Raw genomic sequence first — 24,198 nt, forward strand, 5'->3', positions numbered from 1 at the left:
CTCATATCTCTGGACTTTGTCACTGGGCTTCCTCCGTCTGATGGCAACACTGTCATTCTGACAGTAGTCGACCGGTTTTCCAAGGCTGCCCATTTCATCCCTCTCCCCAAACTACCTTCTGCCAAGGAGATGGTCCAGCTTATGGTGCAGCATGTCTTCTGGATCCATGGACTCCCAGTAGACATGGTCTCTGATCGGGGTCCTCAGTTCTCATCTCAGCTCTAGAAGGCATTCTGCACCCTTATTGGGTCATCGGCCAGCCTGTCATCTGGATTCCATCCCCAAACCAACTGTCAGTCTGAGCGAGCGAGCCAACCAAGACCTGGAAACCACACTTAGATGCCTAGTCTCAAACAATCCCACTACCTGGAGCCAACTGGTCTGGGTGGCGTATGTCCGGAACACCCTTCCCAGCTTCCACTCTTCCCAGAACAAGAGCAGGAGGTCAGCATACCCCTGGCCCAGATGTTTGTCCGACACTGTCGACGTACCTGGAGAAGAGCCAGGGCGGCTATTCTCAAGACCAACTCCAGCTATCGTCGACAAGCGGACCGTCGCCGGACCCCAGCTCCCCGCTACCACATTGGGCAGAGGGTATGGCTTTCCACTCGGAACCTGCCCCTGCGGGTAGAGTCCCGCAAATTGTCTCCCCGGTTCATTGGTCCTTTTCCCATCTCCACTGTCCTGATTTCCACTGCTGTCCGTCTTGTTACCCCGTACCCTCCATATCCACCCTACCTTCCATTTGTCCAGAATTAAGCCCGTCTCACTGTCCTTTGTCTTCTGTTTCCAGGCCCATCCCGCCCCCCTGGGTAATCCTAACAGAAGAAAAGAAAGAGAAAATCAGGACAGAAGAAAAAGGATATCAAAGTGAAACAGTTCTCTAAAGACACAGGAGACAATAATACAAGAAACAACACTTCTTTAGCTTGTCAACTATGTGTCTGTCTATCCCTGTTCTCTCCTCTCTGCACAGGCCATACAAACGCTTCACACCGCGTGGCCGCTGCCACTCTAACCTGGTGGTCCCAGCGCGCACGACCCACGTGGAGTTCCAGGTCTCCGGCAGCCTCTGGAACTGCCGGTCTGCAGCCAACAAGGCTGAGTTCATCTCAGCCTATGCTACCCTCCAGTCCCTAGACTTCCTGGCGCTGACGGAAACATGGATTACCACAGATAACACTGCTACTCCTACTGCTCTCTCTTCGTCTGCCCACGTTTTCTCGCATACCCCTAGAGCATGGAGCCAGCGGGGTGGTGGCACTGGAATCCTCATCTCTCCCAAGTGGACATTCTCTCTTTCTCCCCTGACCCATCTGTCTATCTCCTCATTTGAATTCCATGCTGTCACAGTTACCAGCCCTTTCAAGCTTAACATCCTTATCATTTATCGCCCTCCAGGTTCCCTTGGAGAGTTCATCAATGAGCTTGACGCCTTGATAAGTTCCTTTCCTGAGGATGGCTCACCTCTCACAGTTCTGGGTGACTTTAACCTCCCCACGTCTACCTTTGACTCATTCCTCTCTGCCTCCTTCTTTCCACTCCTCTCCTCTTTTGACCTCACCCTCTCACCTTCCCCCCCTACTCACAAGGCAGGCAATACGCTTGACCTCATCTTTACTAGATGCTGTTCTTCCACTAATCTCATTGCAACTCCCCTCCAAATCTCCGACCACTACCTTGTATCCTTTTCCCTCTTGCTCTCATCCAACACTTCTCACTCTGCCCCTACTCGGATGGTATTGCGCCGTCCCAACCTTCGCTCTCTCTCTCCCGCTACTCTCTCCTCTTCCATCCTATCATCTCTTCCCTCTGCTCAAACCTTCTCCAACCTATCTCCTGATTCTGCCTCCTCAACCCTCCTCTCCTCCCTTTCTGCATCCTTTGATTTTCTCTGTCCCCTATCCTCCAGGCCGGCTCGGTCCTCCCCTCCTGCTCCGTGGCTCGACGACTCACTACGAGCTCACAGAACAAGGCTCCGGGCAGCCGAGCGGAAATGGAGGAAAACTCGCCTCCCTGCGGACCTGGCATCCTTTCACTCACTCCTCTCTACATTCTCCTCTTCTGTCTCTGCTGCTAAAGCCACTTTCTACCACTCTAAATTCCAAGCATCTGCCTCTAACCCTAGGAAGCTCTTTGCTACCTTCTCCTCCCTCCTGAATCCTCCTCCCCCCCCTCCCTCTCTGCGGATGACTTCGTCAACCATTTTGAAAAGAAGGTTGACGATATCCGATCCTCGTTTGCTAAGTCAAACGACACCGCTGGTCCTGCTCACACTGCCCTACCCTGTGCTTTGACCTCTTTCTCCCCTCTCTCTCCAGATGAAATCTCGCGTCTTGTGACGGCCGGCCGCCCAACAACCTGCCCACTTGACCCTATCCCCTCCTCTCTTCTCCAGACCATTTCCGGAGACCTTCTCCCCTTCCTCACCTCGCTCATCAACTCATCCTTGACCGCTGGCTACGTCCCTTCCGTCTTCAAGAGAGCGAGAGTTGCACCCCTTCTGAAAAAACCGACACTCGATCCCTCCGATGTCAACAACTACAGACCAGTATCCCTTCTTTCTTTTCTCTCCAAAACTCTTGAACGTGCCGTCCTTGGCCAGCTCTCCTGCTATCTCTCTCAGAATGACCTTCTTGATCCTAATCAGTCAGGTTTCAAGACTGGGCATTCAACTGAGACTGCTCTTCTCTGTGTCACGGAGGCTCTCCGCACTGCTAAAGCTAACTCTCTCTCCTCTGCTCTCATCCTTCTAGACCTATCTGCTGCCTTTGACACTGTGAACCATCAGATCCTCCTCTCCACCCTCTCCGAGTTGGGCATCTCCGGCGCGGCCCACGCTTGGATTGCGTCCTACCTGACAGGTCGCTCCTACCAGGTGGCGTGGCGAGAATCTGTCTCCGCACCATGCGCTCTCACCACTGGTGTCCCCCAGGGCTCTGTTCTAGGCCCTCTCCTATTCTCGCTATACACCAAGTCACTTGGCTCTGTCATATCCTCACATGGTCTCTCCTATCATTGCTATGCAGATGACACACAATTAATCTTCTCCTTTCCCCCTTCTGATAACCAGGCGGCGAATCGCATCTCTGCATGTCTGTCAGACATATCAGTGTGGATGACGGATCACCAGCTCAAGCTGAACCTCGGCAAGACGGAGCTGCTCTTCCTCCCGGGGAAGGACTGCCCGTTCCATGACCTCGCCATCACGGTTGACAACTCCCTTGTGTCCTCCTCCCAGAGTGCTAAGAACCTTGGCGTGATCCTGGACAACACCCTGTCGTTCTCCACTAACATCAAGGCGGTGACCCGATCCTGTAGGTTCATGCTCTACAACATTCGCAGAGTACGACCCTGCCTCACACAGGAAGCGGCGCAGGTCCTAATCCAGGCACTTGTCATCTCCCGTCTGGATTACTGCAACTCGCTGTTGGCTGGGCTCCCTGCCTGTGCCATTAAACCCCTACAACTCATCCAGAACGCCGCAGCCCGTCTGGTGTTCAACCTTCCCAAGTTCTCTCACGTCACCCCGCTCCTCCGCTCTCTCCACTGGCTTCCAGTTGAAGCTCGCATCCGCTACAAGACCATGGTGATTGCCTACGGAGCTGTGAAGGGAACGGCACCTCCATACCTTCAGGCTCTGATCAGGCCCTACACCCAAACAAGGGCACTGCGTTCATCCACCACTGGCCTGCTGGCCCCCCTACCTCTGAGGAAGCACAGTTCCCGCTCAGCCCAGTCAAAACTGTTCGCTGCTCTGGCACCCCAATGGTGGAACAAGCTCCCTCACGACGCCAGGACAGCGGAGTCAATCACCACCTTCCGGAGACACCTGAAACCCCACCTCTTTAAGGAATACCTAGGATAGGATAAAGTAATCCTTCTAACCCCCCCCCCCCTTAAAAGATTTAGATGCACTATTGTAAAGTGGTTGTTCCACTGGATATCATAAGGTGAATGCACCATTTTGTAAGTCGCTCTGGTTAAGAGCGTCTGCTAAATGACTTAAATGTAAATGTAATGTAAATGTAATCGATGGCCAGCCAGTGTATACGGTGAGACGCCTCCTGAAGGTTCGACCTCGGGGCAGGGGTTTCCAGTACCTGGTTGACTGGGAGGGTTATGGCCTGGAGGAGAGGTGCTGGGTTCCTGCTAAAGAGATCTTGGACCCGGCCCTCATCGCCGATTTCCACCCCGGTCAGCCAGGTATGCGCCCAGGTAGGACGCCTGGTGGCGTCCCTGGGGGGGGGGGGAGGAGGTGCTGTCACTCCCTGATCGGTTTCACCTGTCCTTGTGATTGTCTCCACCCCCACCAGGTGTTGCTGATTTTGCCTAGTGTAATTATCCCTGTTTCCTATCTCTCGGTGCCAGTTCCTCTTGTATGTTTCCAAGTCAACCAGCGTTTTTCCTGTTCTCCTGCTTTTTGCATTCTCCTTTTTCTAGTCCTCCAGGTTTTGACCCTTGCCTGTTTCTGGACTTTGTACCCGCCTGCCTGACCTTTCTGCCTGCCTAGACCACGAGCCTGTATGCCCCTCTGTACCTCCTGGATTCTGATCTGGTTTTGACCTTTTGCCTGTCCACGACCATTCTCTTGCCTACCCCTTTGGATTAATAAACATTGTAAAACTCCAACCATCTGCCTCCTGTGTCTGCATCTGGGTCTCACCTTGTGCCTTGATAGATATGGACCTGTGAGTCTGGGTGTGTGTGCATGTTTTTCTGTTGGCTTATTTGTGGGTTGTGTACGCTGTCCTAGGATCAGAAGGAGGAAGGAGACGGTCTAGGGAAGAGGAGGAAGAGGAGGCCCTGAAGAGAAAGCTGCTCCAGGAGGAGCATATCAACAAGGTTAGAGAAGGCACATTAATACACCTGTTCCCACAAACACACACTGGCCCAGATAGGCAGCTCTGCTCTACTATTGTACAGTATGTTTGTAAAATTGTATTCCTGCAGGTATAATGCTTAGAAGCATGATCAAGCCTTCATACTGTCTCATAATAATGTTTACACTACATTATGTTTCAACATTTTAACTGACTCAAAATAGCTGGTATTTAGTAAGGATCAAAAAACATAAGATGGTCATACATGCTCAGGACCAGTGTTACAGTGCGTTATAACTTGATCATAATGCATTATACCTACAGGCTTTAAAAAGGCACTGAACACGCCGTTTGGCATGTGTATTTTTCTGTTGCTCATTTGAAAATCGATATTTCAGTCTTGGAGGTGTGTTTCCTGACCGATTCCGCGTCTGGTTAATGATCTTTCTCCCCCATGAGGCACTGTAGACACAGAAGCTTATTTCACTTACTCAAAATCCAGAATGGACATCTAACTAAGGTGTTTGGTGCAGTATTTCTCAAGTACAAAATGTGCGACGATGTGTTGTCTTGTGTAAACAAAGTCAGGCTGCTGGGCAGGTCTGTCTCTCTATCTATGCTATTGGATAGAGAGCAATCACCGCAGCTGTTCATCCCATCTTAGTGGGCAAATATAAATGTACGTCAAATCAAAACCCAACCTTCATTTACCTTACCTGTTGTGACACACGGATGTTCCAAACTCCATTTTAGACAAGACTGACTGTATGACCCAAATTATCCTATTTACACTTTAGTACATTGTACATACTAGAATAACTCTCTCTGACTCATATTGATGCCACGTAGGCTGTTTTCAAAAGGATTCATTGCTTTTTATAGACAGTTGCTCTTTAAGTTACATTTTACCATAATGTTCTGTGGGTCCACAGATCCAGTCTGGTTTGGGGAAGCTGATAATGAAGGAGGAGAATGAGAAGGAGCAGATCAGGGAACGCAGCCAATCAGCTCAGCGCTATGACCCCCAGCAGACCAACTGTGATGGAGGTATGTTCTAACCAACCTCATCATATAGTAACTAGCACATTGTTTATAAGAACCACATCAAATGAGCTGCTAATTATGGTAAATTGAAAGAAAGCGAATTGAAATAGTATCTCTATCTATAGAGTAGAGTCTTTATTATCCCTGAGGTGCAATTCATTTTGCAGCACGTAGTTAACAAAACACAATGAACACATGACAATAAATTTCCACAAACAAAACCAGTATATACAGCCATATGTACACAGCACACAATACTACTACAGCTTGTTTGAGGAAGCTGACAGCAGCTGGGATGACAGAGTTTAGACCTGTTCGTTTTAAACTTAGGGAGCCTGTATCTGCGCTCTGAGCATTGTAAATTCATCAAATAAGGCATGCTGGGAGTTTCTCCGAATGGATTGCACCTTGAGTCTGACTTGTGCCTAACATACTGACCATAATGCCCACGTTAATTAGTTTGCACACTTTAACGAGCGTCTGCGTAGCCAGGCACTAAAATAGAACTAGGTTCTATTTTTGATATTTGACTCACTGAAAGTCCCATCTCCTAATTGTTTTTTTAGGAGCATAAACTCATGTGGGTGATTGAAAGATGAAACAAGGTCCACAGTCCAGTTAGTACCGGTAATGCACCTTAAAGTTGGTTGCAAACCACCATATAAAGTCCACAAGAGGAGAAGACCAAAGGAGAGATTACTAGAAACTAACTTGGTGTCCCTTTTAATCTGTGGATCAATCTTCGGAGAAGAGAACATACAATTTTGTGTGACGCAAAATAGGTCCAAATTCAACAACGATCCAGAAAAAAAACACTTTGTGCATTTCGGGTAAAATAACAAGCTAGCTAGCTATATGTCCATGAATGTTTCAACCTGTCCCCAAATTAATATAATTGTTTCAGAGTTCAGTCATACCAATGATCCTGCTACTTTATTTCACAACGCCACTTCCAAGATGGAGTAACAGTCAGACGTGTGTCTGTCTTGTCCTGTCCCATGTATATATTGTTTTCTTCGTATATATATTTTAATCTCACTTTCCATCTACGGACTGAATATACTCTCCTGCAACCCGCCTTACCCAATGTGGTATGGATCTGCTATTTTTATACTTTAGAACCCGGAACCCCCTTCAGAAGCTAGCCAGCTAACTAGCCACTAGCTAGTAGTCAGTTAGCCACTGCTAGTGGTCCTCACCGTTAACTCGGACATCAGCCAGCCTCAACCCGGTCAATTCCTGCCAGTCTGCACAGCGCAATATCAGCCCAGAGCAAATCGGACTGCTTTTTCTCTACCACATCGCCGGATTCCTACCACAAGCTCTGAACCTTTACACCGGCTCATCGCAGCTAGCTAGCTGCTATCAGAGTGGCTACTCCTGGCTAACGTCTCTCTCTAACCAGTTAGCTTGGAGCTAGCCTCGAGCTAGGCCCATCTCCCATCTCTCTGAATCGCCATGTCTCCAGCTCGCCTAGCGTAGCAGCGACTACGAAATCTGTCTCCCTGACTCATCTAGTGCTACTCATTGGACCCTATGATCACTCGGTTACACACGTCTCTCCCTAATGTCAAAATGCCTTGTCTATTGCTGTTTTGGTTAGTGATTATAATCTTATTTCACTGTAGAGCCGCTAGCCTTGCCCAATGTGACTTAGACCTTTTGTTCCACCCCCCACACATGCGGTGACCTCACCTGGCTTAACTGGTGCCCCTAGAGACAACCTCTCATCGTCAATCAATACCTAGGTTTACCAACACTGCACTCACATCCTACCATACCCTTGTCTGTACATTATGCCTTGAATCTACTCTTCCATGCCCAGAAACCTGCTCCTTTTACTCAATGTTCCGAACACACTAGACGACCAGTTCTTATAGCCTTTAGCCGTACCCTTATCCTACTCCTCCTCTGTTCCTCTGCTGATGTATAGGTTAACCCAGGCCCTGCAGCCCCCAGCATCACTCCCATTCCCCAGGCGCTCTCATTTCTTGACTTCTGTAACCGTAAAAGCCTTGGTTTCATGCATGTTAACAAAAATCCAGAAATGTCCATCCCTAACTATAACATCTTCCGACAAGATAGAAATGCCAAAGGGGGCAGAGTTGCAATCGACTGCAGAGAACTCTGCAAGCTGTCATACTATCCAGGTCTATGCCCAAACAATTCGAGCTTCTGCTTTAATAAATTCCACCTTTCCAAAAACAAGTCTCTCACCGTTGCTGCTTGTTATAGGCCCCGTTCAGCCCCCAACTGTCTTGGACACCAAATGTGAATTGATCGACCCCATCTATCTTCAGTTTCAATAAGCGTTTTTCTACGGCTGGCCATGCTTCCACCTGGCTACCCCTACCCGGGCCAACAGCTCGGCACCCCCTGCAGAAACTTGTCCAAGCCGCCCGCTTCTCCTTCACCCAAATCCAGACAGCTGAAGTTCTGGAAGAGCTGCAAAATTTGGACCGCTACAAATCAGCTGGGCTAGACAATCTGGACCCTCTCTTTCTAAAATGATCCGCCAAAATTGTTGCAACCCCTATTACTAGCCTGTTCAACCTCTCCTTCATATCGTATGAGATCCCCAAAGATTGGAAAGCTGCCACGGTCACCCCCCTCTTCAAAGGGGGAGACACTATAGACCCAAACTGTTAGACCTACAGTTGAAGTCGGAAGTTTACATACACCTTAGCCAAATGCATTTAAACTCAGTTTTTCACAATTCCTGACATTTAATCCTAGTAAAAATTCCCAGTTTTAGGTCAGTTAGGATCACCACTTTATTTTAAAAATGTGAAATGTCAGTATAATCAGAGTGATTTATTTCAGCTTTTATTTCTTTCATCACATTCCCAGTGGGTCAGTTTACATACACTCAATTAGTATTTGGTAGCATTGCCTTTAAATTGTTTAACTTGGGTCAAATGCTTTGGGCAGCCTTCTACAAGCTTCCCAGAATAAGTTGGGTAAATTATGGCCCATTCCTCCTGACAGAGCTGGTGTAACTGAGTCAGATTTGTAGGCCTTCTTGCTCTCACACACTTTCAGTTCTGCCCACAAATTTTCTATGGGATTGAGGTCAGGGCTTTGTGATGGCCACTCCAATACCTTGACTTTCTTGTCCTTAAGCCGTTTTGCCACAAATTTGGAAGTATGCTTGGGGTCATTGTCCATTTGCAACCAAGCTTTAACTTCCTGACTAATGTCTTGAGATGTTGCTTCAATATATCCACATAATTATCCTACGTCATGATGCCATCTATTTTGTGATGTGCACCAGTCCCTCTTGCAGCAAAGCACCCCCACAACATGATGCTGCCACCCCCTTGCTTCATGGTTGGGATGGTGTTCTTCGGCTTGCAAGCCTCCCCCTTTTTCCTCCAAACATAACGATGGTCATTATGGCCAAACATTATGGCCAAACAGCAATTTCCTCAAGTACAATCTTTGTCCCCATGTGCAGTTGCAAACCGTAGTCTGGCTTTTTTATGGCGGTTTTGGAGCAGTGGCTGCTTCCTTGCTGAGTGGCCTTTCAGGTTGCTGAGTATGTCGATATAGGACTAGTTTTACTGTGGATATAGATACCTTTGTACCTGTTTCCTCCAGCATCTTCACAAGGTCCTTTGCTGTTCTGGGAGGGATTTGCACTTTTCACACCAAAGTACGTTTATCTCTAGGATACTGAACGTGTCTCCTTCCTGAGCGGTATGACGGCTGCGTGGTCCCATGGTGTTTATACTTGTGTACTATTGTTTGTACAGATGAGCGTGGTACCTTCAGGCATTTGGAAATTGCTCCAAAGGATGAACCAGACTTGTGGAGGTCTACATTTTTTTTTCTGAGGTCTTGGCAGTTTTATTTTGATTTTCCCATGATGTCAAGCAAAGATGCACTGAGTTTGAAAGTAGGCATTGAAATTCATCCACAGGTACACCTCCAATTGACTCAGGCTAATTGACACGATTTATCAGAAGCTTCTAAAGCCATGACATTTTCTGGAATTTTCCAAGCTGTTTAAAGGCACAGTCAACTTAGTGTATGTGAATTGTGATCCAGTGAAATTATGTGTCTGGAAATTTTTTTGGTAAAAATTACTTGTGTCATGCACAAATTAGATGTCCTAACCGACTTACCAAACTATAGTTTTGTTAACTTGTTATGGATAGGGGGCAGTATTTTCACGGCCGGATAAAATACGTACCCGATTTAATCTGATTATTACTCCTGCCCAGAAACTAGAATATGCATATAATTATTAGCTTTGGATAGAAAACACTCCAAAGTTTCTAAAACTGTTTGAATGGTGTCTGTGAGTATAACAGAACTCATTTGGCAGGCCAAAACCTGAGAAGATTGCGTAAAGGAAGTACCCTATCTGACCATTTTTTGGCCTTCTTGATCATCTCTATCCAAAACAGGGGATCTCTGCTGTAACGTGACATTTTCTAACGCTCCCATAGGCTCTCAGAAGGCGCCAGAACGTTGAATGATGACTTTGCAGGCCATGGCTGAAAAACAATAGCGCATTTGGTAAGTGGTCGATCTGAGAACAATGAGACTGGCGCGCGTGTGCACGAGACGACTCCATGTTTTTATTTTCAGTTTTTGAACGAAAACACGGTTTCCCGGTCGGAATATTATCGCTTTTTTACGAGAAAAATCGCATAAAAATTGATTTTAAACAGCGTTTGACATGCTTCAAAGTACGGTAATGGAATATTTTTACATTTTTTGTCATGAAACGCGCCGGGCGCGTCAACCTTCTTTACCCTTCGGATAGTGTCTTGAACGCACAACAAAACGCTGCTATTTGGATATAACTATGGATTATTTGGAACCAAACCAACATTTGTTATTGAAGTAGAAGTCCTGGGAGTGCATTCTGACGAAGAACAGCAAAGGTAATCCAATTTTTCTTATAGTAAATCTGAGTTTGGTGAGTACCAAACTTGGTGGGTGTCAAAATAGCTAGCCAAGATGGCCGGGCTATCTACTCAGAATATTGCAAAATGTGCTTTCACCGAAAAGCTATTTTAAAATCGGACACCGCGATTGCATAAAGGAGTTCTGTATCTATAATTCTTAAAATAATTGTTATGTTTTTTGTGAACGTTTATCGTGAGTAATTTAGTAAATTCACCGGAAGTTTTCGGTATGTTTGCTAGTTCTGAACGTCACATGCTAATGTAAAAAGCTGGTTTTTGATATAAATATGAACTTGATTGAACAAAACATGGATGTATTGTATAACATAATGTCCTAGGAGTGTCATCTGATGAAGATCATCAAAGGTTAGTGCTGCATTTAGCTGTGGTATTGGTTTTTGTGACATTATATGCTAGCTTGAAAAATGGGTGTGTGATTATTTCTGGCTGGGTACTCTCCTGACATAATCTAATGTTTTGCTTTCGTTGTAAAGCCTTTTTGAAATCGGAATGTGTGGTTAGATAAAGGAGAGTCTTGTCTTTAAAATGGTGAAAAATAGTCATATGTTTGAAAAATTGAAGTTTTCGGATTTTCGAGGAGTTTGTAATTCGCGCCAGCGGAACGTCTAGATGTAAGAGGTTTTAACAAGAAATTTGTGGAGTGGATGAAAAACGAGTTTTAATGACTCCAACCTAAGTGTATGTAAACTTCTGACTTCAACTGTATATCCATCCTGCCCTGCCTTTCTAAAATCTTCGAAAGCCAAGTTAATAAACAGATCACCAACCATTTCGAATCCCACTGGACCTTCTCTACTATGCAATCTGGTTTCAGAGCTGGCCATGGGTGCACCTCAGCCGTGCTCAAGGTCCTAAATGATATAACTGCCATTGATAAAAGACAGTACTGAGCAGCAGTCTTCATCGACCTGGCCAAGGCTCTCGACTCTGTCAATCACTGCATTCTTATCGGCAGACTAAATAGCTTTGATTTCTATAATGAGTGCCTCGCCTGGTTCACCAACTACTTCTCAGACAGAGTTCAGTGTGTCAAATCGGAGGGCCTGTTCTCCAGACCTCTGTCAGTCTCTATGGGGGTGCCACAGGGTTCAATTCTCGGGCCGACTCTTTTCTCTGTATATATTAATGATGTCGCTCTTGCTGCTGGTGATTCTCTGATCCACATCTACGCAGATGAGACCATTCTGTATACATCTGGTCCTTCTTTGGACACTGTTAACAAACCTCCAAACAAGCTTCAATGCCATACAACACCTCTTCCGTGGCCTCCAACTGCTTTTAAATGCTAGTAAAACTAAGTGCATGCTCTTCAACCGATTGTTGCCCGACTAGCATCACTACTCTGGACGGTTCTGACCTATAATGTGGACAACTACAAATACCTAGGTGTCTGGTTAGACTGAACTCTCCTTCCAGACTCACATTAAGCATCTCCAATCCAAAATTAAATCTAGAATCGGCTTCCTATTTTGCCAACAAAGCCTCCTTCACTCATGCTGCCCAACATACCCTCGTAAACTGACTGTTCTACCGATCCTTGACTTAGGCAATGTCATCTTTAAAAATAGCCTCCAACACTCTACTAAACAAACTGGATGCAATCTATCACAGTGTCATTCGTTTTATAACCAAAGCCCCATATACAGTGGGGGAAACAAGTATTTGATCCCCTGCTGATTTTGTACGTTTGCCCACTTACAAAGAAATTAGCGGTCTATAATTTTAATAGTAGGTTTATTTGAACAGTGAGAGACAGAATAACAACAATAAAATCCAGAAAAATGCATGTCAAAAATGTTATAAAATGATTTGCTTTTTAATGAGGCAAATAAGTATTTGACCCCTCTGCAAAACATGACTTAGTACTTGGTGGCAAAACCCTTGTTGGCAATCACAGAGGTCAGACGTTTCTTGTAGTTGGCCACCAGGTTTGCATACATCTCAGGAGGGATTTTGTCCCACTCCTCTTTGCAGATTTTCTCCAAGTCATTAAGGTTTCTAGGCTGACGTTTGGCAACTCGAATCTTCAGCTCCCTCCACAGATTTTCTATGGGATTAAGGTCTGGAGACTGGCTAGACCATTCCAGGACCTTAATGTGCTTCTTCTTGAGCCACTCCTTCGTTGCCTTGGCCGTGTGTTTTGGGTCATTGTCATGCTGGAATACCCACCACGACCCATTTTCAATGCCCTGGCTGAGGAAAGGAGGTTCTCACCCAAGATTTGACAGTACATGGCCCCGTCAAATGATGTGGTGAAGTTGTCCTGGCCCCTTAGCAGAAAAACACCCCCAAAGCATAATGTTTCCACCTCCATGTTTGATGGTGGAGATGGTGTTCTTGGTGTCATAGGCAGCATTCCTCCTCCTCCAAACACGGCGAGTTGAGTTGATGTCAAAGAGCTCCATTTTGGTCTCATCTGACCACAACACTTTCACCAGTTGTCCTCTGAATCATTCAGATGTTCATTGGCAAAATTCAGATGGGCATGTATATGTATTCTTGAGCAGGGGGACCTTGCAGGCGCTGCAGGATTTCAGTCCTTCACGGCGTAGTGTGTTACCAATTGTTTTCTTGGTGACTATGGTCCCAGCTGCCTTCAGATCATTGACAAGATCCTCCCGTGTAGTTCTGGGCTGATTCCTCACCGTTCTCATGATCATTGCAACTCCACGAGGTGAGATCTTGCATGGAGCCCCAGGCCGAAGGAGATTGACAGTTCTTTTGTGTTTCTTCCATTTGCGAATAATCGCACCAAATGTTGTCACCTTCTCACCAAGCTGCTTGGCGATGGTCTTGTAGCCCATTCCAGCCTTGTGTAGGTCTACAATCTTGTCCCTGACATCCTTGGAGAGCTCTTTGGTCTTGGCCATGGTGGAGAGTTTGGAATCTGATTGATTGCTTCTGTGGACAGGTGTCTTTTTTACAGGTAACAAGCTGTGGTTAGGAGCACTCCCTTTAACCTTTTAGTGACAGACGTTCCACTAGCGGAACGCCTCACCAACATCCAATGGTAGAGCGTGGCGTGAAATACAAATACCTCAAAAATGCTATAACTTCAATTTCTCAAACATATGACTATTTTACACCATTTTAAAGACAAGACTCTCGTTCATCTAACCACATTGTCCGTTTTTAAAAAGGCTTTACAGCGAAAGCAGAACATTAGATTATGACAGGAGAGTACCCTGCCAAAAATAATCACACAGCCATTTCCAAAGCAAGCATATATGTCACAAAAACCAAAACCACAGCTAAATGCAGCACTAACCTTTGATCTTCATCAGATGACACTCCTAGGACATTATGTTATACAATACATGCATGTTTTGTTCAATCAAGTTCATATTTATATCAAAAAACAGCTTTTTACATTAGCATGTGATGTTCAGAACTAGCATACCCACCGCAAACTTCCGGTGAATTTACTAAATTACTCATGATAAACGTTCACAAAATACAGAACAATTATTTTAAGAATTAAAGATACAGAACTCCTTTATGCAATCGCGGTGTCCGATTTTAAAATAGCTTTTCGGCGAAAGCACATTTTGCAATATTCTGAGTAGATAGCTCGGCCATCACAGGCTAGCTAATTTGACACCCACCAAGTTTGGTGCTCACTAAACTCAGAATTACTATTAGAAAAATTGGATTACCTTTGCTGTTCTTCGTCAGAATGCACTCCCAGGACTTCTACTTCAACAACAAATGTTGTTTTGGTTCCAAATAATCCATAGTTATATTCAAATAGCTCCGTTTTGTTTGTGCGTTCAGGTCACTATCCGAAGGGTGACGCTCGAGCGCAGTTCGTGACAAAAAAATTCAAAATATTCCATTATCGTACTTCGAAGCATGACAAACGCTGTTTAAAATCCATTTTTGTGCTATTTTTCTTGTAAGATAGCAATAATATTCCAACCGGGCGACGTTGTATACATTCAAAGGCTGAAAGAAAAAAAATTGAGAATTCTCGTGAACGCGCCTCTCAGTCTCACTGTTCCCAGGCTGACCACTAACAAATTCTCCTGCTGTTCTTCACCCAGAGACAGCAGACACCCCATTACACTTTCTGGCGCCTTCTGAGAGCCAATGGAAGCCTTAGAAAATGTCACGTTACAGCACAGATGCTGTATTTTTGATAGAGATGCTACAGAAGGACAACACATTTTCAGACAGGGCACTTCCTGTATGGAATCTTCTCAGGTTTTGGCCTGCCATATGAGTTCTGTTATATTATATGTATATTTTAGTTTCTGGGCAGGAGTAATAATCAGATTAAATCGGATACGTTTTTTATAGCCGGCCGTGAAAATACTGCCCCCTATCCCAAACAGGTTAACCTGTTATGGCTAGGGGGCAGTATTTTCACAGCCGGATAAAAAACGTACCCGATTTAATCTGATTATTACTCCTGCCCAGAAACTAGAATATGCATATAATTATTAGCTTTGGATAGAAAACACGCCAAAGTTTCTAAAACTGTTTGAATGGTGTCTGTGAGTATAACAGAACTCATTTGGCAGGCCAAAACCTGAGAAGATTCCATGCAGGAAGTGCCCTGTCTGACAATTTCTTGCCCTTCTTGATTATCTCTATCCATTACAGAGGATCTCTGCTGTTACGTGACACTTCCTACGGCTGCCATAGGCTCTCAGAAGGCGGCAAAAAAGCTGAATCGTGGCTTTGCAGGCTCTGGCTGAAAAAAAGTAGCGCGTTTGGGTAGTGGCTGGTCACAGTACTGTGAGACTCAGGCTCGTGCCCGCGTCGACCCCATGCTTTGTTTTCTTTCGTCTGTTTACCTAAATGCAGATTCCCGGTCGTAATATTATCGCTTTTTTATGAGAAAAATGGCATAAAAATTGATTTTAAACAGCGGTTGACATGCTTCGAAGTACGGTAATGGAATATTTCGAAATCTTTTGTCACGAAATGCGCCATGCTCGTGACCCTTATTTACACTTCGGATAGTGTCTTGAACGCACGAACAAAACGCCGCTGTTTGAACATAACTATGGATTATTTTGAACCAAACCAACATTTGTTATTGAATTATTAGTCCTGGGAGTGCATTCTGACGAAGAACACCAAAGGTAATCAAACTTTTGTAATAGTAAATCGGAGTTTGGTCAGGGCTAAACTTGGTCGGTGTCTAAATGGCTAGCCGTGATGGCTGGGCTATCTACTGAGAATATTGCAAAATGTGATTTCACCGAAAAGCTATTTTAAAATCGGACATATCGAGTGCATAGAGGAGTTCTGTATCTATAATTCTTAAAATAATTGTTATGCTTTTTGTGAACGTTTATCGTGAGTAATTTAGTAAATTCACCGGATGTTTGCGGGGGGTATGCTAGTTCTGAACGTCACATGCTAATGTAAAAAAGCTGGTTTTTGATATAAATATGAACTTGATTGAACAAAACATGCATGCATTGTATAACATAATATCCTAGGGTTGTCATCTGATGAAGATCATCAAAGGTTAGTGCTGCATTTAGCTGTGGTTTTGTTTTTTGTGACATTATATGCTAGCTTGAAAAATGTGTGTCTGATTATTTCTGGCTGGGTAGTCTGCTGACATAATCTAATGTTTTGCTTTCGCTGTAAAGCCTTTTTGAAATCGGACAGTGTGGTTAGATTAACGAGAGTCTTGTCTTTAAAATGCTGTAAAATAGTCATATGTTTGAAAAATGGAAGTTTTCGGATTTTAGAGGAGTTTGTATTTCGCGCCACGCCCATCATTGGATATTGGAGCAGGTGTTCCGCTAGCGGAACGTCTAGATGTAAGAGGTTAAGAGTGTGCTCCTAATCTCAGCTCGTTACCTGTCAAATACTTATTTCCCTCATTAAAATGCAAATCAATTTGTAACATTTTTGACATGCGTTTTTCTGGATCTTTTTGTTGTTATTCTGTCTCTCACTGTTCAAATAAACCTACCATTAAAATGATTGACTGATCCTTTCTTTGTCAGTGGGCAAACGTACAAAATCAGCAGGGGATCAAATACTTTTTTCCCCCACTGTACTACCCACCACTGCGACCTGTATGCTCTCGTTGGCTGGCCCTCACTACATATTCGTCACCAAACCCACTGGCTCCAGGTCATCTAAGTCTTTGTTAGGTAAAGCCCCGCTTATCTCAGCTCACTGGTCACCATAGCAACACCCACCCTTAGCACTCGCTCCAGCAGGTATATTTCACAGGTCATCCCCAAAGCCAACACTTACTTTGGCCGCCTTTCCTTCCAGTTCTCTGCTGCCAATGACTGAAACTAATTGCAAAAATCTCTGAAGCTTGAGTCTTATATCTCCCTCTCTAACTTTAAGCATCAGCTGTCGGAGCAGCTTACCGATCACTATACCTGTACACAGCCAATCTGTAAATAGCACTCCCGACTACCTCATCCCCATATTATTTATCCTCTTGCTCTTTTGCACCCCAGTATCTCTACTTGCACATCTCACTCCAGTGTTAATGCTAAATTGTAATTATTTCACCTCTATGGCCTATTTATTGCCTTACCTCCCTACTCTTCTACATTTGAACACACTGTACATCGATTTTTCTATTGTGTTATTGACTGTGTTTGTTGTTTTTGCCGCTTTGCTTTATCTTCGCCAGGTCGCAGTTGTAAATGAGAACTTGTTCTCAACTGGCCTACCTGGTTAAATAAAGGTGAAATATATAAAAAAAAGTTATCCAGCCTATTATCCTAAGATTACCAAAACAGCAGGTCATATTGGATGTTAAAATGGATTCAATGAACAATCTGTAAAAGATGGTCATCAGCTTCCTATCCACCCTGAAACTGCTGAGTTTCCTCAGGAAGAACAGGTGCTGATTTCCCGTCGCACAGATAGCGTCCACATTGGCCTCAACTCTGTTTGCTGTCAAGGGAAGTGCCAAAGTATTTGTATTGATCAACAATCTCCACTGGTTCACCATCAATCAGTCTGCATTAGTGTCAGGGAGCTCCTAGCCGTATCGTTGGTTTTCTTGACATTAAGTTCTTAAAAGGAGCAGTCACCCCATCCAACATAGTCCTCCACCACTGGGCCATGGCTCACCTCTTCATCCTGTAAAAGACTCCCGATAACCAAGTCATCTGCAAACATAATGATATGTCTAGAGTCATGATTACTCTGAAAATCATACGTGCACAATACAAACAACAGAGGGAAAAGACACCCCCAGGAGGATACTGTGGCAGATGGGAACCGTTGACTCTCACCCTTTGAGTTTGGTTGGTTAAAGTCAATCAACCAGCTGACTACTGTACTGTATTTTAAAATCAAGCCTCTCTGCTTAGAGGTTGTATACAATTAACTTCAGAAGAGAAGTCAACAGATCGTAGTCTGGCATGGGTCTTACTTCCCTCAAGATGTTTAAAGACGTAGTTAAGAGTGATGGTTGCATCTTCCACCCCTCTCAATACCCACCCCTATCAACATAACAAACAAATGTTTTTGTTTTCCACCATAAACCGTTTTGAAACCTTTTGATATTGCGTGAACCAATAAATACCATCCTGGTCAGATCCAACCTCAAAAGCAACCCTATCAAATAAACAGCATGAACCATTCAAACTATAGGACAGCCAAATCGATCTTAGATGTTTCATCGAAATTATGCTTACTGTAATTTCAACTTTTCAGATGATTCCAAAACCTCATCGCTGCCTGGTTATGGACGGAATGGATTACGTAGGGTAAGATGAGATGCTTCAGATATCACAACTATTGATTCACTCCAACAATAAAATCTAACTTATTGATTAATGTGGATGGTTTCCCCTTATAGGCTTTGATTGACAAAGTGTTGTTGATCATATTGTTCATAGACACGTGTGATCGTTGTTACAATACTGTCTCTGCCCCTACAGCCTCAGTCCACAGATTTCACTCCGTACAACAGCCATGGCAACATGTGTGGGGGAGGAAGAGGTGAGTGTTGCTCAACAAATACAGCTGTGGTTGTGTTCACAGCTACTTCTACATCTACATACAATTTCAATATTCTTAAAGCTACAATCTAGAAATTCGTTTTTCAGCAAAATGACAGCCCTGACACTACTTTTGGTATACAGTTGAGGAATGGGGCTTGGGAAATGTAACCCCTCCCAGATTGTACCTTTAACTGATAATACATTGTAAATAAGCAACCCAATTATTGAGCAGTCAGACTTGGAAATAATGTAGTATTTCTTTCAGATTTAAATAGTACAGGAAAAACTAACTGAGTCGTTTTCTGTCCCATGTTGTCTTGCAGAGTTTCAGGTATGTCACTCATTTGCTTATCCACAAATATCTTTCATTATGCGATTTCATTTTGCATGCGTTTGCTCACTCTATACCCAGGATCGCAAACTCCATGTTATCCTGAATGTCAACCCACTCCTGCTAAATGCCTGCATCACGATTAGATATCCCAAACTGTAGTGAATGCATTGCAGTGACCCTGCATGCTCTTGTCAAGGAACACATACAACATTGCTCAGACATGTTCAGTCTCACTGTGACTAGATCGAACCACTGTACTGTACATGCAATGTAGAATGATCTTTGTATCATTGCCTGTTTTTATTGTTGCGAAATGTCTCCAGTTGTCACTAAATGTCTCATTTATTTACATATTCAATTTTAAACTGTCACAGTCCTCTTGACTGTGAGGTCAAGGTGTCACAAGTGTAGGTAACCTAAGATGCTATTGATAGTAATTGTATTAAAATAATGCCAATCTTTGAGTGCCATGACCTATTACCGACAGACAAAAGTACTGCAGTGACCATAAGTACTAGTATGCTGCTCTATATGATAGGAATAAGATATAGTAACTGGGGTAGTAGTAGATAGCGATTGGTAGATATATATCAGTTCCATACCACTATATTACATGTGTGTGTGTACTGTATGTTCTATCCTGTAGCACATAAGGGATGGCAGTGTTGCAGTAACAAGAATGGACAGGGGAGTATCTATGCCTAATATGTTGGAAACAAAAGCAAGTATTTATTATTATTATTTTCTTTTTTATATCATTTCTTTAAAAAGATTTCAAATTTACCTGATGTATTAGTATATTTGACTGACATTCCAAGTTTTTTTATAGCTTATACTTTACTACAAAAATGTGTATGCTACAAAAACAAATATGCTGAGTCAGTAGAGAGAGCTTCAAGTGAGCTTGGCACATCGGAACCACCGCACACATTGGGTGATATTAAAGAAGGAATAGTGAGGTAAACCTCAGCACCTATAACAGGAGGTACAGTTGAAGTCAGAAGTTTACATACACCTTAGCCAAATACATTTAAACTCAGTTTTTCACACAATTCCTGACATTTAATCCTAGTAAAAAAATCCCTGTTTTAGGTCAGTTAGGATCACCACTTTATATTAAGAATGTGAAATGTCAGAATAATAGTGGAGAATGATTTATTTCAGCTTTTATTTCTTTCACCACATTCCCAGTGGGTCAGAAGTTTACATACACTCAATTAGTAGTTCATAGCATTGCTAAACTTGGGTCAAACATTTCGGGTACCTTCTACAAGCTTCCCACAATAAGTTGGGTGAATTTTGGCTCATTCCTCCTGACAGAGCTGGTGTAACTGAGTCAGGTTTGTAGGCCTCCTTGCTCGCACATGCTTTTTCAGTTCTTCCCACAAATTGTGATGGCTTTGATGGCTACTCCAATACCTTGACTTTGTTGTCCTTAAGCCATTTTGCCACAACTTTGGAAGCTTGCTTGGGGTCATTGTCCATTTGGAAGACCCATTTGCGACCAAGCTTTAACCCTTTCACACGTACCATCACACGGGGTGTGATCGTTCTACAGTGGTCCCTGAAGCGTACGATCACACCCCATGTGATTAGAACACTCATTTAGAACGCTCATCTTCGAATGACGCAACAATCAACATTTGAGCTGGCCACACTTTTTTCTGAAACTATTTACACAAACACAGTCCTTACAAAGTTAAGTCCAGAATGTGAGCAGTTTATTTTTGGATGCAATGTTCAGATATTCACAGAAGTATCTATAGCATAACACAATCATCCTAACCGGAAAAATGTAGGCTACATTTGTCCTAGCGCTGAGGAAAGATTGACGCAACACAAGCGGTCATATTTTCTAACTCTCGGCTGACATAAACTACACTATGAATTAGCTAATAGCAATTACTATGTACAATTAATCACATCACGGGTGAGCTCACCGTTGATCAAAATAATTGAGTAAAACACTTTCTAGAAATCGAAAGTAATCCGACGATTAGTTTCAGCGTGCAGCCATGCTTTTTTACCTCACAGAAACCGAAAATAATAAGAGAAGACAAGATGAATTGTTGAAGGGGTGTTTTCTACCATCATTCACATCCCACATTCACTTCCTGAAGTTCTCAAAAAATGAGTGAACCCTTACTCACCTCATTTTGTTATAGCATCTTTGGTCCGACAGACGATCAAGTGAAACCCAGAATGCATTGTATGTCAACAAACATGGCTCCATACACAAAGCTGGAATTAGCTTAGCTCATCATAATCAGTACAACCTTCAAAACATTATTTTACACACATACTATGCGCCCTTTACAATTTATGCAAAAATCGGAACGCATGATTTATCACGGGTAATTGAAAAACGTAAATAAAATAGTAAATATATCAATAATACCACACAAAACATTTTCTGATAGTGATTTATTGATACAAATTGCGCGTTTAGGCAGTCAATCACGGTAACCTCTCACTCCCACTCTGAGCCATTCAGTGTTGTTGTTTATGTAACAATCACATCCTGGAATGGAGAGAACGTTCGAACATCACGTGCATAAAAACACTCACGCTGGGGCGACCGTTAGAGATATTTGGAACTCACGCGTGAAAGGGTTAACTTCCTGACTGATGTCTTGAGATGTTTCTTCAATATATCCACATAATTTTCCTACCTCATGATGCCATCTATTTTGAAGTGCACCCGTCCCTCCTGCAGCAAAGCACCCCCACAACATGATGCTCCCACCCCCATGCTTCACGGTTGGGATGGTGTTCTTCGGCTTGCAAGCCTCCCCCTTTTTCCTCCAAACATAATGATGGTCATTATGGCCAAACAGTTCTATTTTTGTTTGACCCGAGGACATTTCTCCAAAAAGTACTCTTTGTCCCCATGTGCAGTTGGAAACCGTAGTCTGGCTTTTTTATGGTGGTTTTGGAGCAGTGTCTTTTTCCTTGCTGAGTATGTCGATATAGGACTAGTTTTACTGTGGATATAGATACCTTTGTACCTGTTTCCTCCAGCATCTTCACAAGGTCCTTTGCTGTTCTGGGAGGGATTTGCACTTTTTGCACCAAAGTACGTTCATCTCTAGGAGACAGAATGCGTCTCCTTCCTGAGCGGTATGACGGCTGCGTGGTCCCATGGTGTTTATACTTGCGTACTATTGTTTGTACGGATGAATGTGGTACCTTCAGGTGTTTGGAAAATGCTCCCAAGGATGAACCAGACTTGTGGAGGTCTACAATCTTTTTTCTGAGGTCTTGGTTGATTTTCTTTTGATTTTCCCATGATGTCAAGCAAAGAGGCACTGAGTTTGAAGGTAGGCCTTGAAATACATCCACAGGTACACCTCCAATTGACTCAGGCTAATTGACATCATTTATCAGAAGCTTCTAAAGCCATGACATTTTCTGGAATTTTCCAAGCTGTTTAAAACCTCTCTGGGATAGGCGTCCCGCCAGCGGGACACCTGATGGCAACTTCCGGTGAAATTGGAAGAAATTAAACATCTAGGTACATACAAGTGTCTTATATCGGTTAAAAGCTTAAATTCTTGTTAATCTAACTGCATTGTCCGAATTACAATAGGCTTCACAGCAAAAGCATGCGATTGTTTGAGGACGGCGCCCCATATCAAAATATGTTTCAACCAGCAAAGGCTTTGTAAAATCACAAATAGCGACTAAATATTCACTTACTTTTTGAAAATCGTCCTCTGATTTGCAATCCGAAGGGTCCCAGCTACAACATGCATGGTCGTTTTGTTTGATAAAATCCTTTATTTACCAAAACGTCAGTTTAGTTGGCGCCATCGATTTGAGTAATCCACTCATTCAACGTGCAGAGAAAGGAATCCAAAAAGCTACCACTAAACTTCAAACAAGTCAAATACATTTCTATTTAATCCTCAGGTACCCTAAAATGTAATTAAACTATAATATTTCATACGGAAAAGTAAAATTAGCAGACTGATTTCCAACTCAGACTCCCAGTACCAAAACTCATTCTTCCTCGTTTGGGAAGAAACAAGCCTGAAAGCTTGAACAAACACTGTTGACATCTAGTGGAAGCCATAGAAATTGCAATCTGGGAGCTGGAATTGCATAGGACCCATAGCTCTCCATTGAAAGAGCATGGCTCTCAAAACAAATATCCTGGTTGGATTTTCTTTGGATTTCCTCCTACAATATCAATTGTTATAGTCTCATACATTATTTTAACATTTCTACAAACTTCAAAGTGTTTTCTATCCAATGGTACCAATTATATGCAGATCCTGGCTTCTGGGCCTGAGTAACAGGCAGTTTACTTTGGGCACGTCAGTCAGACAGGAACTGGAGAAAAATAGACCCTAGCCTGAAGAAGTTTAAAGGCACAGTCAACTCACTGTATGTAAACTTCTGACCCACCGCAATTATGACACAGTGAAATAATCTGTCTGTAAACAATTGTTGGATAAATTACTTGTTTCATGCACAAAGTAGATGTCCTAACCGACTTTCCAAAACTATAGTTTGTTAACAAGACATTTGTGGAGTGGTTGAAAAAAGAGTTTTAATGACTTCAACTGTATGTGATTGGTGTCTCATATCACCACTAACTACCTACAGCATGCAGCTGGTAGTCAGTCCCTTCATGGGTTCCTGTAACCAAAAGCAGCCCCTCTAAAGTACTACATCTCCCATGAGGCTATGGCTGTGCTGCAGTCCAGACAGGCGCTAGGGAATTGAGTCACCTCTCGCTTAGCATGCTGGCTTCTCCATGCTCATTCGCACATGGCTTCAATACAGACTGTATGTAACATACAGTGGAAAATCCAACACCAAATGTCTTTGATACAACTTAATGAAGGAGAGACACCTTCATTGTTGGATTTTCATGACTGGTTTGACTACTATGAGTTGGTCAGATAGAGGGCGGGAAAAAAGCACAAATCACTCCCCCTGTTGCTTATTAGAGCATTTCAGTAAGATCTTGCAAAACTCTTCCTCTAAATTTCAATCGATCTCATCTAGGTGTGTTTGGGTACTGGGCCTAACATACGTTTGCTGTAAAGCCCACAGTATAGCTGCTTTCCAGGACTCGATCTATGAATTGACAATTTCATTTA

At 43.5% G+C, this 24,198-nt stretch overlaps 1 protein-coding gene across 5 annotated transcripts in view; it reads left to right on the forward strand.

The window, feature by feature from the left end:
• Positions 1-24,198, forward strand: part of LOC106579423 (actin-binding LIM protein 1) — a 168,810-nt gene that overhangs the window by 140,663 nt on the left and 3,949 nt on the right. For all 5 annotated transcript variants that reach the window (XM_045702618.1, XM_014159318.2, XM_014159324.2 and 2 more), the window contains 6 exons: positions 4,757-4,845; positions 5,756-5,870; positions 18,464-18,516; positions 18,691-18,751; positions 19,077-19,084; positions 19,734-19,808. In XM_045702618.1, the coding sequence (XP_045558574.1) occupies positions 4,757-4,845; positions 5,756-5,870; positions 18,464-18,516; positions 18,691-18,751; positions 19,077-19,084; positions 19,734-19,808 (401 nt within the window). The remainder of the gene's footprint in view (positions 1-4,756; positions 4,846-5,755; positions 5,871-18,463; positions 18,517-18,690; positions 18,752-19,076; positions 19,085-19,733; positions 19,809-24,198) is intronic.

Source organism: Salmo salar, chromosome ssa19 (genome assembly GCF_905237065.1).
Source record: "Salmo salar chromosome ssa19, Ssal_v3.1, whole genome shotgun sequence".
NCBI lineage: Eukaryota > Metazoa > Chordata > Actinopteri > Salmoniformes > Salmonidae > Salmo > Salmo salar.